Here is a 16,153-nt window from a genome sequence, read left to right as displayed (position 1 = left end):
TGGCTCCTTATTTCAGACTGTCACCCTGGCTCAGTCTGCTGGTACACCTACATCAGCAGGTGTTCCCAGTGTGCTCCAGGCAACCCTGGCTAGCACAGCTCTGATTTGAAGTGTTTGTTAATTTCTGTATATGTGCACACATGGGCAAGCCTCTCCATCTCAACACAGACAGAAATCATAACTTGTTTTGTCTGGTGAATGTACTTTTTCATTACCTTACCATTTCAATCAATAGTTTTGTAATAACTGGGGGAGAGGGGTAAAAAGGTACTTTGATCAACACCAGAGAAAACTAAAGGCAATTTCACAAATGCTGAAGGAGTAAACAAATGAATTCATTCACTAGATGCTTCCTGTATTTGATCAGATCATGCTGTAAGATGGAAGTCTAAAGAAGATTCCAATTAGGTTGAAGGAATTTAAGGCTAGGGAAGCAGAGATTGAGACTGAATTGGCATAATATACATAGTGCAGAAAGTCAAAAAAGATAGCATTCCAAATGTGTGCCTCTGATAAATCAACTTTTCCTCTTAATATGGCCTTGTCCAATAGATGCAGCAAAGATGCACAGCTTTGATCTTCCATCAGGATGTGCATCCTGAGTTTGAAAGGAGGTGACAAATTTAAAACAGAAGTACCACATGCACCCACCCTGTCACTATTCAACCCACTACCAGTTAAGACAGGTAATTTTAAAAGAGAAATTGCTTGACTTGCTTCAGTATTCTCAAATGTCTGCCCAGTGCATTGGTCTAAACTGGAGTAAATGTGTGTACATTTAAGGTGATTATCATAAGTGACACTACAGTGTGTGACAGAGCCCACATTGTGATGCTATGGTACAGAATAGGCAGCATCAATTAATACTGCAACAATTAACAGGTCTCAGTAAAGACTATTTACAGGGTTAACACAACCTGTATGCACATATGGAGGCAACTGCTTGGATGGAACAGAGTTTCAAGTTTATTTAGGCTTTTAATCAAACTAGCTACGAGGCTGTTAATGTCAACAGGAATAATATTTTAGTTTGATTTGCTGTAGGCCATCCTGCCTGAGCAGCAGCATCACCTGCCAAAGCTGCCTGCTGTCACATGCCTCAGGTTCAGGAGGACTGACACACAGAGACAAAAAGCTTGATATTTCCGTCTTTAATTCCAGAAGTCACTTAGTACTGTTTACCATATTTGGCCCCTCTTTCTTAGCTGAAGGAGATAAAAGAGAATTTGGGCATAAAAGAAGCTGTATGTTCCAATTCCTTGAATAATATAACTCTCTATGCATTTTTCATGAAAGTGACTACCTTGCTTTGATAGCAGCCTGCTAGACAGCCACAGTTCCACTGTAGCTCCTTCCAAGCCAAATGTAGCCCTTCAGTCTTTGAAGATATTCTGAGACTGTGACAAAGCATCTTTCTTTGGGTCAAATAACATGAATATATTGCTCCAAATGCTATTGTCTGGAACACATTATAACTTAATTGTAGCGCATTTTCCCTGTGATCTCTTTGAGAAGGTGGACAGAAAAATAAGTGTGGGCTAATGGAAACAATAAGTTTAAAGCAAACAGTGTCTCTACAGATGGTCTGAATCAGCTATAAATGACAATTTTTATTTGGCTTTTACAATAACCACTCTAAAATGCAGCTCTGTTGCTAAGGGCTCCTTCAAATGGCACCTGTTTAAATTTGATCTGAATTTACAGAGTAATTTCTTCTTGCTTGGACATGAAGATTCAAACAACCTATCTTAAAATGTGACTGAAAATTTTTAGGTAGATCACATATCACAGGTCAGAGCTAAGACCTCATGGTTCCTGGTTTGGTCCTCAATGTCCTGCAAGCACCTCCAGGTGCTGTGAACAGGAGCAAAGGCTCCAACAGCAGAGTAGGGAAGGTAAGGCACCAGAGGGTTGGGTTTGAGCTGCAGGGTTTGAGCTTCTGTTCATATGAAGGTCACCCAGTCAATCCTATGTAAACAATATAAACCATAAACAGGTCTGTTGAGTTGAAGAATCAAAGACAGCCAGATGTGGTATTAGCCAAGTTATCCCTTTTAACATTTCCACCTACAAAATCTGGTGCACCTTCAACTTCTACTAATAGGCTGACCTTGCACTTTCTGTTTTTCCCTTTGATAATTTCCCTGGGAATGCATTTGTCTTTTGATGTTAGGCCTCATATAGAATCCATAGGATCATTTGCTACCTTTCAGCTTAAAGTTCATTAAAGACAGACTATATCAAGAACAAAAAGGCCAAAAAAAAGTCCTCTGTCTTTGTTAAGAAGCCATTAGCACCCCAACTGCAAATTGGTGGTTTCTTCAAAACGGAGCTAACACCTTATATAGGTCCTTCAAAAAATTCAGCTTCAGAAAGCAGAAATACCCTTTCAAGCTCCAATGCTAATTCACCATTGTTAATTAGGCAAGATACAGAGCAAGCATACAAAGACATCTTTTTGCTTGCTTCCCATTAAAATCTACTAATGAGGCAAAGCACAAAAAGCAACCCATACAAGAGAGCGAGAGGAGAAAGGAAATTTAAGGGAAAAAAAAAAAAAAGAAAAAAGGAGAATCCCCTCCAAAACTTAATTAACTAAACATAAAGAAATGGTAATTGACGTGGGCTGTGGTATCTGTCTACATTTCATGCTCATGTCCTTGACTAGCCAAAGTGCTGACTTTTGGTTTTAGTCCTTCCTTGCTTGCAAATGTTCTGTGAAAGCAGAATGCTGTTTTCACTCACTGCTGTCATCTTGCAGTTACTTGTGTTGGATTCAAGATCTGTGCAATCAAAATATCTGTAGGGTCACATGGGCATTACAGCAGCAGCAACCTACCTTGGGCAAGGAGTACTTTGGCAGCTTCATCTGTGCAAATGGACTCCTCCTATAAGAAACATAATAATGCGGTCTTCCTCCTGATGTCAGCTGCAAGAGAAGCAGGAAAGTTATCATCGGGTTTTTCTTAATTTTTTTTATTATCATAGAGAATATCAAACGACAGCAGTTAAGAGAAATACCACAGTGTGGTGGCAATGGCTAAAGCTGCAGTGCTGTTACTGCTGAGGAATAAACATTGATCCATCTGAAAAGAAAACAAGAGGAATCCCATTTTCAGCAAAGAGAGACAAAGGATAGAATTTCAAGTGAAAACTTGTGGAAAGTGAAGTCCTGATTTCAGCTGGGCCATTGTGTCACCTGCTGACAGCACAGCTCCCCTGTGCCTCACCAGAAAACTCTCTGTTCTTTGCTACCTGCAGAGCTGCCCTGCAGGCTGTTGGTCAGATCAGCAGATTGGCAGACACGAGGCCTGATTTCTATTTCTGCTTCCAGCTTTGGCTCCTGTGTGGCCCTGGACAAGCCATCATAGGTATCTGCTATGAGATCAGCTAAACATTCACAGACATGGAGGGCAGGGGAAGCTCGGTCGATTTGGCAATTTTGGGAATCTGGCCATGTATTTAAGAGCATAAATACTGATGGCAGACCTCAAAAATGCTGGGTTAGAGCAATGTGAGGTATCATTTTCCACCACCTATTAAAGGAGGGAAAAAGAAAAAAAAAGCTGTCAATTTTATCTGGCTTCCAGGGCTGCTGAAGCATAATCAATGTTTGTAAAGTACTTTGAAACCCTTGGATGAAAGATACTGAAGAACAAATATTCCAAAGGATCCTCTGTGCAGAACTTTGCTTTAATTTCTTGATAGCTGAGCTTATCAAGACTTTTCTTGAGTAGCAAGTGTTTAAAAATGCACTGCAGTAGTTTAAAATGCAAGGTACTCAGAGGACAGGTTCATACCAGATTAAGTAAAATAAGCACTATTGCTCATTCTAAAGCTCTTCAATTTTTTTTAAGGGAACTGGACAAAATTTGGGGGAAGGAAGGCCAGAAATATTTTTTAATGAGAGACTGTGGGTTTGTAAATAAAACCCAGTTTAGTAGGAAAATAAACTCCCATTTCTTTATCCTAGTGCTTTTAAGCCTACTAATTCTCATTCCAAATGGCTCAGTTGCAGAAAAGCCAGATGGAGATGAAGGAAGGAAGGAAGACAAGGCTAGAAGGGGGGTGTTCATCTTCTCCTCCAAGCAAACACAGCCTGGCACAGTGTTATTCCTCCTTTGAAGAACAGAAGGGATAACACAGGGTCCAGCATCAGCCAGGATGGCTGAAGAGAAGTACTCCAGCTCCTGTGTCACTCGAGCCACAAACACACAGTCATTCTGGAATAAGAGAGTGTGGCTAAACAGTGACTCCTGCCCCTGTTTTCCTTGCCACATAAACATTTCATTTTTGCCTCAGACACACTAGGCACAAATGCTGTTCTGAAGCGTATGTTCCAGATTTGTTTGTGGATTATTTAGATTGGTGTTTAAGACTGAGTTCATTAACTGAAGCCAATTAGCAATCAACTAACCCAATGTAAAATATCCATCCTCCCTCTTCTCTCTGCTCACAAGCATGCTAAAATGGAAACTGTGTGGAAGCCCAGTGTAGTGCTAATGATCTCCAGTTCACCTCCATGATCCCTGCAATTCTGTTGCTATTTTTCTCCTCTTCAGCTGACATTAAATGGACACTGGCAGCAGCCTGATGGAACCCACAGTGGTTCAGATCTATTCACCAGCTCTCACCTGGAACACAGCTTGGCTGAGTACATCCCATCTTCAGCCTTTTCACTATAATCACAACTGAGGCATAACAATAAAGCCTGATTACTCCTTTGGTGCTTTCCCTGCTTCCCTCCCTTCTTTCTTATTTCCCTCTCATAGTCAAAAAAGCTTTGGTCTACTCCCCTGTAATAGCAGATGAGTGATACACCACTTCCAGCTGTGGGGTTTAAGCAGTAATTCTGGAATGCTGATGAGATTGCAGGGAGTGGCACAGAGCACAAACTCCAGGCAGGAACTCTATGACCCTACAGTGACAAGAGACTAGGGCATTAAGGAACTAACTGCTACAATCCACTCAGAGACTTTATGGATCCAGGGTTGACAGAGTAGTTGCAAGCTGACACACATGCAAAGGGAATGCAAGAGAAAATAACAGAATATCAAATAATGTAATATAAAAAAATAGAATAAATAAGAGAAGAGGATGTTCTGCACCTGAACAAAGACATAATCACCCTGGACGATCAGGGAGTTATGGTCAATGTAGCCTGGGAAGGGTTTGCTGCGAGTGGCTTCACTGCAGTTCTGCATCTTGCAGGTGATGTATTGGGCATCTGAAAGGAAAGAACAAAAACAATACACTTGAGATCCTGAGTACAGATTCTTCCTACTGTCATAAACCTGTTTGCTGAGGCAGCACCTTTGCTTCCCAGATTCATGTGACATGAATTGACACAATCTATTCAACACCACACAACCCTCCTTCACCCTACACACTCCCTAAATCCACCCTTGATCACTTTCTTCCTTTATTATACTTTCTTCTTTACCTGCCTCAACCTCCCATTATTTCTTTCATTCTGCCCTAAATCAGATATCAGAGCTATACATTTTTACCAAGGGAGAGCCTTCTGTCATGCACCTTTGTCTCTCCTACAGCACTTACGAGTAATTCAGATCAACTTGGAAAGTACCACAGACCACCTCCTGTTCAGGAGTTTTACCTACTTCTCTGTTGACAGCACAGGTAGATGCACTCTGGCAGACCTGGGCAATCATTCCACACTCTCCTGAAACTGGAGGCCTCAGCAGTTTCAAATTAAATGGCCTAAATGCAGCCATCCATCTCCAGCCATGCAAGCCATCTCATACCCACTGTCACTGCGTGGGATGTCCTCACCTCCTATTCTGAAGCACTGCAAGGTGCTCATCTCATAATCTGTCACCTGAAGAAAAACAATTTGAATTTCTTCATGGGGGCAATTTATCCTAAAATAAAGAACCAGATTGTCAGTATTCTGTTTGGACTCTTTCAGATTCACTAAGTATTTGCACTTTGTTTTATGACAAGACTGATCCACAGGAAGAACAATTTTGGCTTTTTAGCATTAGTATGTACATGATAGAAACACTAAATTGCATTTAATGTTAGAAGCACTTCTAATAATTTTCCTTGGAGAGACACAGCCCGTTGTTTGATATAATTACACCTTCAGATCAGAGAAATACCATTTTACACTGAAATAGAAATGGCTGGAATTTTACCATCTTGTATTTAATCTCAGTTTTAATTAAAATCTATCATTTGACATTTCTTTCCTTGCGTCTAAGGGCTGTCGACTTCTGCTTGAAACAGACACACAGGGTAACGAACCTTCAGGAAAGTTTGATGAGGGATGATTTTTCTCCAGCATTTGCAGAGTTCTTAGAATATATAAAGTGCTAAGTATTATTAGTTACTGCCGTTTATAACACTTTATGCTTTCGCAGCTCACTGCAAACATTATTGAATACAGCCTGGGCAGCATGATAGAAATTCATTTCCCCTCAGAGGGACATGATTTTTTCCACATCAGCCACGAGAGGGCAGGGAACGACATAATTCCCAGCCTGCTCATTCCATTGAGCTCAGGAAAGTTCCCTTTCAGAGCAGTTCTTCCCACTGTCCCTCTGCATCCAGGAAGGAGGGGGACAGTGGGGCCACAGCCTCTCCCACCACTCTGCAGAGCTGTGTTGTGCAGAAGACAGAGTACTGAAAGGCCACAGTCAAGTCTCCCCAGAGCCTCCTCTTCTCCAGGCTTAACAATCTCATGTCAGCCTTTATAGGGAGAGGTGTTTCAGCCCTGTGAGCATCTTTGTGGCCTCCTCTGGACTTGTTCCAACAGCTCCACATCCATCCCGTGCTGAGGGCTCCAGAGCTGGACACACAACTCCAGCTGGAGTCTCTCATTCTGTCCCAATGAGGTTCCTGAGTGGAATGTGTGCCAATCCTGAGCTTCAGCAAAGCAGCCTCAGTCGAAATGCCCTTAGTGCCACCCGAGCTGCTGAAAATACTGGGTGGCTTTTCACACATGGAATCGACCCACCAAGCATGGAGATACACAGGATCAGACCTCTGTTTCCCACATTGTTTCCTCTTTCCCCTCTTAATTGTTTTTTTACTTCCACAGGCACAGCAGCCCTCTGGTACACATGAAGAGGGGACTGCAGTACCATTCTACTTCCCCTGCAAAGGGGTTATCCAAGCTGAGAGCACAGGATGCATGTTTCTGGGACCAGCCAGCAAAGAAGATTAAGGAATCTCCACAAGAGGTTTTAAAGAACAGGCCAGGTTGACATCCATTAGAGTTGACTGAGGTTCTTTCAATCCTGCTTTAATGGAGGAATGGGGACTATCCCTGTTTCTGCTGTGATCGCAGGAGTCTGTGCAGCACTGATTGTACCACTGATGAAGATTTACCAAGGCAATTCCTGTGAACTTTTACAGTGCAATTCTCCATGGATTCAATTCTAAAATGCCAGTAATAACTACTAAAGGGCACAGCACTGAAATTGCTTAAGCTAATCTCCCAAACAGCCAAACACTGAGATGTGCACAACAAGAAAAGCTCCTTTTGCTACAGGAGACAGAAAGAAGGAAAAGCAGGCTTCTTGCAATGCCTGTTTCCCATTTTTTTTCATAGGGGAAGATTTTCTGTGCTCATGTTAACTCAAGGATTTTTTCATTTCATTCTCACGGACATTTTATGTGACTCCATTGGCAGAGGTTTGTAATTTAGCATTAATTAATGTCAATTAATGTATTCAGTTGCTAAGCTCTGGAATTAATTTCATTAGTTTTCCTGCACAGATGTTTTCCCTGCCATAGGTAATTAGGACATTATGCTTTTCATTTCCAGAACCCTCACCTCCAACAACAGCTGCTGTTTTTAATATACAACAACAAAGTCACACTGTGCCTGGAGAGAAGAACATAGCAACTCCCAGCTCTTACACCCCCAGACACTTTGATTTTGACAGGTTTAGATACCCAGAGTAGGAATCTTCTCAGGGAATGGCAGCTATTTCTAAAGAAAAGTCACAGAGCACAAGAACAGAGGAGACATCTTGTAAGGGAAACCTCTGAAAAAATTAATCTGTTTCAGTGGTGAAAAAGAATTGCAAATGCTAACACACAGAAAAATTTAAGAGCCAGGGGGACCCTGTGCCATGAAATATTTTAGTATTTTTTGTGCTCCATGTTCATATGTTCTCAATGGAAATGGATCCAGCCTGTCTCAGAGACATTTTCTGGCTCAGCTGGTGGAGATGGAAGGTTATTGGTAGTTACTGGAGGCTGGTGAGCCTCTGGAAAAGCAAACAGGAGAGTTTTAGATCCTTTCCTAAAGCAGTGGGACTTTCTTCAGGATATTTTGTTTCTGAGTGCTATTTTGGATTAAATATCAAACCCTAATATCCATGCTTCCTAGTGTAAGTTTGCATGTATATCTTCTGAAAACCTTATTTGATCACAGGGAGAATCAAGGAAAATATTCACTGTACTCTGCAAGTATATAATTTATATTTTTCTTCTCTTTAATTCATTGAGTAATGTGTCTTTCTCTCTACCAATAAACCCACTGAGGACAAATGAGAAGTTTTATACAACGTAATCAATGATCTGTGTCTCAGATTTTCTGTGAAGAATCCCAATTCATTACTGAGCAACTCAGACATTAGGGATAATTTCTGGTTTTGAAGGATGACTGGCATTCTGTAACTAATGGACCATAAGAACATGGTACTGACATATGAAGCCTGTAACCCCTCTCCACCAGTGACTAATAACAGAAGTCTAGGTTGCCTCAGCAGTCCAGGTACGTCTTCAGCATTCACAACCTCCCATGGCAATACATTCCACAGTTTAATTAAATGTTCTCCCATACTGTAATCTTTTTTTTGAGAAAAACACAAAATTACTGTTCTTTATCCATTTCCATCTGGCCTGAATGTTGATTTGTGAAACATTCATGCTATGGGAATATGCTCACAACTCTCCAGGACTCAGCAACTGCAAAGCAATTAACCAGTAATGAAGATCAGTGAAACGAAACCATCCCATTTACTAACTACTCACAAATCTGGTTTTATCCTGCTGCTACTCTTTCTTCATTGCATGTCAGCATCAGAAATCTTTCTTTACACAGGGAAGTATATCCTCTGCCATTTCTGGCAAAAAGTAACAGATGTCATTCTTCAGGACAAATACTAACCAAGATCAGGAAAAAACACTAATCACAATCAGGAAAAATAATTCAGGTTTAGGGCACTATGGGAATAAATGCACCTCTGTAGCTACGTTAGGAAAAAACTGTCAGGGTAGGTTGCCTACTCGTTTTTTCCACAACAGTGATTATTTTATTCTTCCTAGCAATTTTCTGTGAAAACAGAAATTAAAGTGCTAGTGCAGCTTTGTGATTCAGACACTATTGGCCAGATGTTCAGCCCCTGTTGATCAGGAAGCAGACCATGTCTGCTGGCCCCAGGTGAGACTTTGTTCTTACCTGCATTGCAGCAGCACCTAAACTACCTTTCAGGAAGAAAAGTGGCTATGTAAATCAGGACAGCAGAAGACAAGCAAAGGAAACAAAACTACTTTTTCAATATCAGGAGCTCTCTAAATTTTTGCCAGCACATTAGACACCCCCTTTGTTTCTTTCATCCACACTTAAAAAAAAAAATAAAAACTTTACTCTAAAGAAATTGGTGTCTTATCTACAAAAGCAAATGCATGTCTCATAATTGTAACAGCTGTTTTACTGCTTTACTGTCTATAGAAACTGTCATTTAGACATCCTCTGAGTCAGTTTTGCCATTCTCTGGAGGGCCAGTGGGTACCCAGTTAGTCTCCAAATGCCTTGTAGGAATCCGTCTTTCTAATTTGCGCCAACAGTCTGGATTCCTCAGTAGGAACCACCTGAATAAAAATTACCTCCCATGTAATTAGCTTGAATCAGACCTTACTGGGATAACCCTGCCAAGCTCAAATAAGCCAGGTAATTTTATGATCTTGTGTATTCTTTACAAACCTGAACACAACATGTCATTAAGTTTACACCTTCTGAAAGCACTTAAGTTGCATTTGAGCAAACCTAGATTTAGCTTCCACCATCAGCCTGCCATGCTGGCTGTGGTGCTGAATGTAACAAAGAGAAGCTTATTGTGCGATTAAGAACTGTAGGGGATTAATTGTCTTACTGGGGTGTTGACCTGAAGCCAGACAAAAAAATAATCACAATTCCTGCTGACTTTGCTGGCTTGCCTTTGATCCTGTTCCAAAATCAAAGTGAAACACCAGGGACACCCAAGCGTACAAATGGAAATGTGAGATAACATTCATGAGAACTTCTTCCAACCAGAAAATTCAGTTTTACCACTCTGCTCTTGGCCCCAGATTGATTTGGACTAGGGCTGAAGCCTTTAAAAAATAAACAAAGGTATCACATTCCACGAGGTGAAAATTTGCATGGTGCTGTCCAAAACTCACACGACAGGATGAAAACCATAAATGGCAGAGATTAGCCCTGCAAATCAGTCTCCACCAAGTGAACTAAACTGAGCAGGCTGTACTCAGCTTGCTCATCACTACCTGCACGTTGGTTTGATGACACACAATGTGTTCAGAAGGACTCCATATTTTTTCTGGATGCCAAGAAGAAAAAAAAAAAAAAATGTAGGGAGAACATGCACTCAGGAGCAACATTGCTAGCCAGATCCTCAGCAGGTGTAAATCAACACACCACCAAAGTTATGCTGATTTATGGCTGCTAAGAGACTCTTGTTGTGGTCCTTGCAAACCTTTTACATTATGTACATAAGCACAATAAATAAAATGTGCAGACAGATCATAATCAGGGAGCAGAAGAGAATGAGCTACTGGTGTCCTAGCAAGGAGAGCCCAGTACTGAGGTTGCTGCTGAGAGATGTTCTCAAACAGTCAGGGAGACCCTGTACCCTGCTGACATTTCTACTTCTTCTCAGCTAAAGCTGCAGTTGGACTATTCAGCTTCTGCTGGAAAAGATACCAGCACAAAAATTAGGGGTTTTTTTCTAATCTGTATTTAGTTCAGCAGGTTTTTGCTCAGCCCTTATATTTCTACTTTAGGATCTTTTATTTTATTGTATAGATTGTGTGGTCACACACTACTCCCCTTTCTTTCCTTCTTTCTCTCTGCCTTGTTTTGGCAAATCTATCTTCTCAAAGTTAATCTCTTTATTGAAATTTTACACTTGGTTAGCTCTCAAAAGAGATATTTCAAACAAAGTATAAATAAGTAAATGAAAGAAAATTTTTAAAAAAGGAAAAAAAAACCCTAAAACAAAATAAAACCATCAAAAACCCAAGAGAAAATATTTGCAGATTACCCTCAGTTTGGAATAAAGGTATCTTTCTCACTTCAGCACACTTTGCTCCATCACCCCACTGGCAGAAACACATCTGCTCCACACAAGAGGTAAAGGGTTGTTCATCTATTGCAGGGTGATGATTACTTTGTGCAGGGAAAGGAGACTGATCTAGTACTCAGAAGAAAGCTCTAGTGGCCAAGAGATCTGTATATATAAAGTTGGTCATGGTAACTACAGCAATGGACAAAGTGCATGCTCTTTGTCTGTCTTGGCCTTAAAATCCTGTGACCTGCAGTGCTTCCAAATATCTGGCAAAAAATGCTGTGTTATGTTCCAAGGTTACTGCTTCCAGCTATCCATCACAGTCCTCTGCTAGAGACCAACACTCCCAGGAGAAGGGGCAAAAGAGAGCACAGACTTACTGAAAATCCAACAATTTCCTTATATTGCCAGTGAGGTGAGCTGGGAACCTCCTGATTCATCACCAGAAGTTTCATGCAAATGACTGATTTACCAGAAGGGTCACCACCGGCTGAAGGTTTGACACCCCTGATATATTTATATTTGAAGTTCTGACACTGGCTAAACTAAAAAGCTTCAGTTGTGCTGTCTCACAACTAAGCCAATGTAAGTGTGCAGAATCTGTTACTAGAGCTCAGTTGATGAACAATAATTTATTATTCCACAATTCCTTTTACTGATATGCCTGAATCCTCGGTGAAACCAGCTTTGTCTACCTGTTTTTTGATTTCCATTTTAAGAGGTATAATGAAGCTTACTAATTTGCTAGGAAATCAAGAAGTGTTTTGAAGAAATGTTATATAGTTGTGCAAAATGCTCTTCTTTCAGCTTAAGAACAGAAAGAAGACTCAAAAGGCATTTGGAGCATTGCACTTTCTCTGCCCACTGTGAGCTGAATATCCCTAAAATGCATCAGCAGAATACAGCTCCTTAAACATCACTTGTAGTGCCTCATCTCAATGACCTCAAATTGTTAATGACTTCTAACAGCAGTATTTTGTGCTGAAATAGACACTGTCCTGTTTGTTAGAATATTTCCTTTTTATTCAGTACATCCCAAGAAATAGAAGCTCTGCTGCCACATAAAGTAAGTGAAATTGAGAGGAGACATAATAATCACAGATCACAAATTATAAGAAATAGAGATAATACGTTCTTTCCCTGTCACTAATCCTTGCATATCTTGAAATGAAAAGACCTTTAAAACTTTATGGTTTCTATCGCAACTGTTTCTTTTCAAAATTCATCTTCCAAAAAATTCTCTTTTAAGCTAGATTTCCATAAGTTAAAAACCAGATCACCTTACAATTAACTTTTCAGGTATTTTTTAAAGTTTCCAATGACAAAATTCACATTTTAAGTAACACCACTGCTTTTGAGGGTACAATTCAAGGGAGAACTTTATCCATTTAGAAAACAATTAATTGAAGGCATCATTAATACTTCTGTATTGCAAGTGGTAAAAACTTCCTTGTTATGTTGCTGGAGAACTGCTATTTACTGAGGAAACAATATGGAATAAAAATGACTAGGTCTCTGGCAGCCAGGCTTTCAGTGTGATGCCTGCCTGAGGCAATCCAATGTTGTGGAAAAGAAATCCATGGAGAAAGATCTGCAAAGGCAGTGGAGCTCAAAGATAAACCTTGAGGAAGCCTGGATGGGAGAAGAAAAGGCCAGCAGGTGGCTGAGGGTGCCTGAGAGAATTTACAGCCAATTAGGAGAATATTTTGGAGTTGCAGGTAAAGGAGGCTCCTGGAATAGGGAAAAAAAAAAAAAGCACCTCAAGAGGCAAAGCAGGGAGGGAAAGGAGCTGATGAAAGTGAAGGACAACGACAGGACATGCAGTAACAGTGAAGAATGCACTTAGACTGGTCATTAAAAGGTTTCCAATGGGAGAGAAATTAGGTATTTTCAAAGGTAGAACCTAAGGCAGAGTGTCCCTGGTCTGCTGAAACTACAAAGCTAAAAACAAGGTGATGTTATGTTCTGTGGGAACAAACAGCAGCTAGACTTTGTGACCCAGGAACTTCTCTTCAATGTCATGTTCCCATCAACAAAAATCACGTAAGAAGAAATAAAAATGTTGTGTGTAGTAGCTCCACATACTGCTTATCACCCATTCTTCTTTACCATGTCCCCAGATCCTTTCACAGCCTGTTAAACCCAACTTTTTGCCTTGCTGGAAACACCGCTCTTCTCACAAACCTGACTTGGAACAGCCAAACTGCTAGCATTAAATGAGTGTATCACTAAAAATAAGTGAGATTTCTATTGTCATACTGTGGTTACAAGAACATGAGGAGAGCCCAGGATACCACAATATTTGGAGGCTGATACACTTACGACCATCCACTGTCCTTGCCTCCAGGTGCACAAGATCAGGCTCTCTTCCATTGCCCATCATAGACCTGTAAAGGACAGATAGAGACAAGGGCATTAAAAACAACATATACCATGAATGGATATTACTTTCAAAGAAGTTCCTGTTTAGCTGGACATAAACTCATACTCACAAATAAGAACTGATTATTTTGAAAGAATTTTGGAGTTTTCCCTGAAATGAACTTGAACATTTTAAAGAAATTCTACCATTTTTTCCAATCAATGTCATTGTATTTATGAGTTCTTTATTTCTGACCCCTTTACTTCACTTCTTTACACCTGGAGACTTGTTCCTGCTCTCCCTGGCACCTGAAATTTTGATGTTTCTCCTGGTTTGGTCAGAAGGATGCATTTCAGTTCAGGGCGGGATAAAGAAGACTTTAATTGATGAGATAATAGTATTTGCCAGCATACTAATTATAGCTGCTCCTTTATATTGGACATTTTATGCACATTTGCTTAATTGACACTCTTAATGATCGATGTTCCCTCATTAATTAACAAGTTTTAAAAACTCATTTTATCCTGAGACATTTTATCACTTCTGATCTAATAAAAACAGTGTTCCATTAATAAAAGAAATGTCACATTGAAAATGACTGTTTGCTCCCTCTGAATTAACAAGTAACAAAGTAAAGACACAGAGCACTGCAAATAAGGAGTTTATGGAATTAAGCTTTGCTTCCATTGTTGAGGTTCCCCTGGACTGGCACTGCTGGCCTCACCAATTCCCTGGAAGAGTCCAAATGGCCAGTGGTTTGATGGACAGCCTGAGTTATGGAGGTACTAACTGCAAGATGTGCCAATCTCATTGTACAGCAGCCTCAGCAGCATCTCTGACAATCAGCCTTGTTTCTGGTCTTGATCCTATCCTCCCAATCATAATCCTGGATTAAAGTTAAGGGTTAAACAAACAGTTTCTTCTTAGCTGCCTGACCTCCCAGTTAACAGAAGTATGAGGGAAGACACACATTCATTTCCAGTGATGGACAAATTAGATGTTCTCTTCAAAGCCTCATTATTTTTCAGGAAATCAGAAGAGAGATTCAAACAGTGATTTAGACCTTAATTCAGTTCCCACTGACTGCAATCAGAGGCACCTCCAGTGCTTAATCATCATGTGCATTAACTAATAACTATTATAAAAATGTTAACAATAACATGTCCTGATTAATCCTTACCTTTGCTTGACAAAATATGTAGCAATTCACTAGGTTGAAAAGGTTTTATTCTCCTTTCTTGGGGACTGAAGTTTCAGAAAATACTCTGAGCCAGCTATGCTTTTACCTCTTCTCCATTTTTAATAAAGTTAATGGCAAGGTGTTACCCCCCACCGAACATTCAACTTCCACTTAAAATTTCTCCTCTCTGGTAACTGACACCAAGTGAGAGGGGAAGGAAGCATCTTCCTAGGGCGTTTTTATTATGGCTGTTATGATCAGCAGATTTAGGATCAAAATTCTGGGTCTGCTCGTTAGAACGCAGCTCAAGATAGACAGATGTCAGTGACAAACAGGTCTAAAAAAACTGCAGATGGACAAAGCTTGCACTATGGCATATCTCCTCTTTATTCTTTTTTATTTAAATGGGTTTTAAATACTGGAACTGGAATATTGGAAGAGCCCACCTGGAACTGGGCTATTGCAGAAGACAGTTTTGTCAGTTCATTCCTCCTTCTGACCTCACACACCTCTATGGGGATGTGAACTCTCCAAAGAAACAAGGAATATATTGCACAAAAGTGAACCTTCTGTCTGTTCAGAGCACAACAATGGTGTTCATCCAGCACAGAACTTGTTGCCCTAGTTAAAGCACACGAGTCTATGTTGAGGTGTTTTGTGAGTTTCCTCCTCACAGTGCTATTCTGACCCCAAGAAAAACCTCTTTTGCATCTTCTCAGGCAAAGACAGCCAATTTTATGAGCCATAATTTACATCAAACCCTTAGGTGTCTTAAGAGCAGCACAGGTCTAGGTCTTTTCCTGGACCCCTTGAGCCCTGAAAATAGTCACTTGCATATTACTTAGTCTCACACTACAACGGCCAATACTGGGACTGCAGAAGCTTCAACTCAAGGTAGAATTAAGCCATGAGTTGTTCCAAGGGGCTACAGAACCAGAATGGCTGAAACAGGACTGATATAAACCTCAAGGGCTTCCTTTCTTTTGATATCTCCTAACCCCTTCAACTTTGAATTGTGATGACAAAGATGAAAACTTAGATCCAGAGGAGGAAATTCCTGAAGTCAAATAGGACATCTGAGGTATAGTCAAGAGCCATATCCATGTCTTCTCATCTGCCAGATCTTTCTCCCTACCTTAAAAAATTTCACTGCTTTGATATATAATAAGCTTAATATATTTGTGACAGCACAAGGTCACAGTCAGGCCCATAATATTAAATGACAACATGAACAATCAGTTGTAAAGAACAGGCAAAATACAAATACACATCTGCAGAAATCAATATTAA

The 16,153-nt window shown here is 40.4% G+C and overlaps 1 protein-coding gene across 2 annotated transcripts in view; it reads right to left on the bottom strand.

The window, feature by feature from the left end:
* SORCS1 (sortilin related VPS10 domain containing receptor 1) overlaps positions 1-16,153 on the bottom strand; it is a 255,662-nt gene that overhangs the window by 59,993 nt on the left and 179,516 nt on the right. For both annotated transcript variants that reach the window (XM_085064887.1, XM_085064888.1), the window contains exons 6-8: positions 13,644-13,708; positions 5,109-5,227; positions 2,840-2,929 (exon numbers count right to left, since the gene is read on the bottom strand). In XM_085064887.1, coding sequence (XP_084921013.1) covers positions 2,840-2,929; positions 5,109-5,227; positions 13,644-13,708 — 274 coding nt within the window. The remainder of the gene's footprint in view (positions 1-2,839; positions 2,930-5,108; positions 5,228-13,643; positions 13,709-16,153) is intronic.

Source organism: Lichenostomus cassidix, chromosome 6 (genome assembly GCF_008360975.1).
Source record: "Lichenostomus cassidix isolate B80296 chromosome 6, HeHo_3.0, whole genome shotgun sequence".
Taxonomy (NCBI): Eukaryota; Metazoa; Chordata; class Aves; order Passeriformes; family Meliphagidae; genus Lichenostomus; species Lichenostomus cassidix.
The sequence above is the reverse complement of the archived record's forward strand: the minus strand, read 5'-3'. Positions and strand labels throughout refer to the sequence as shown.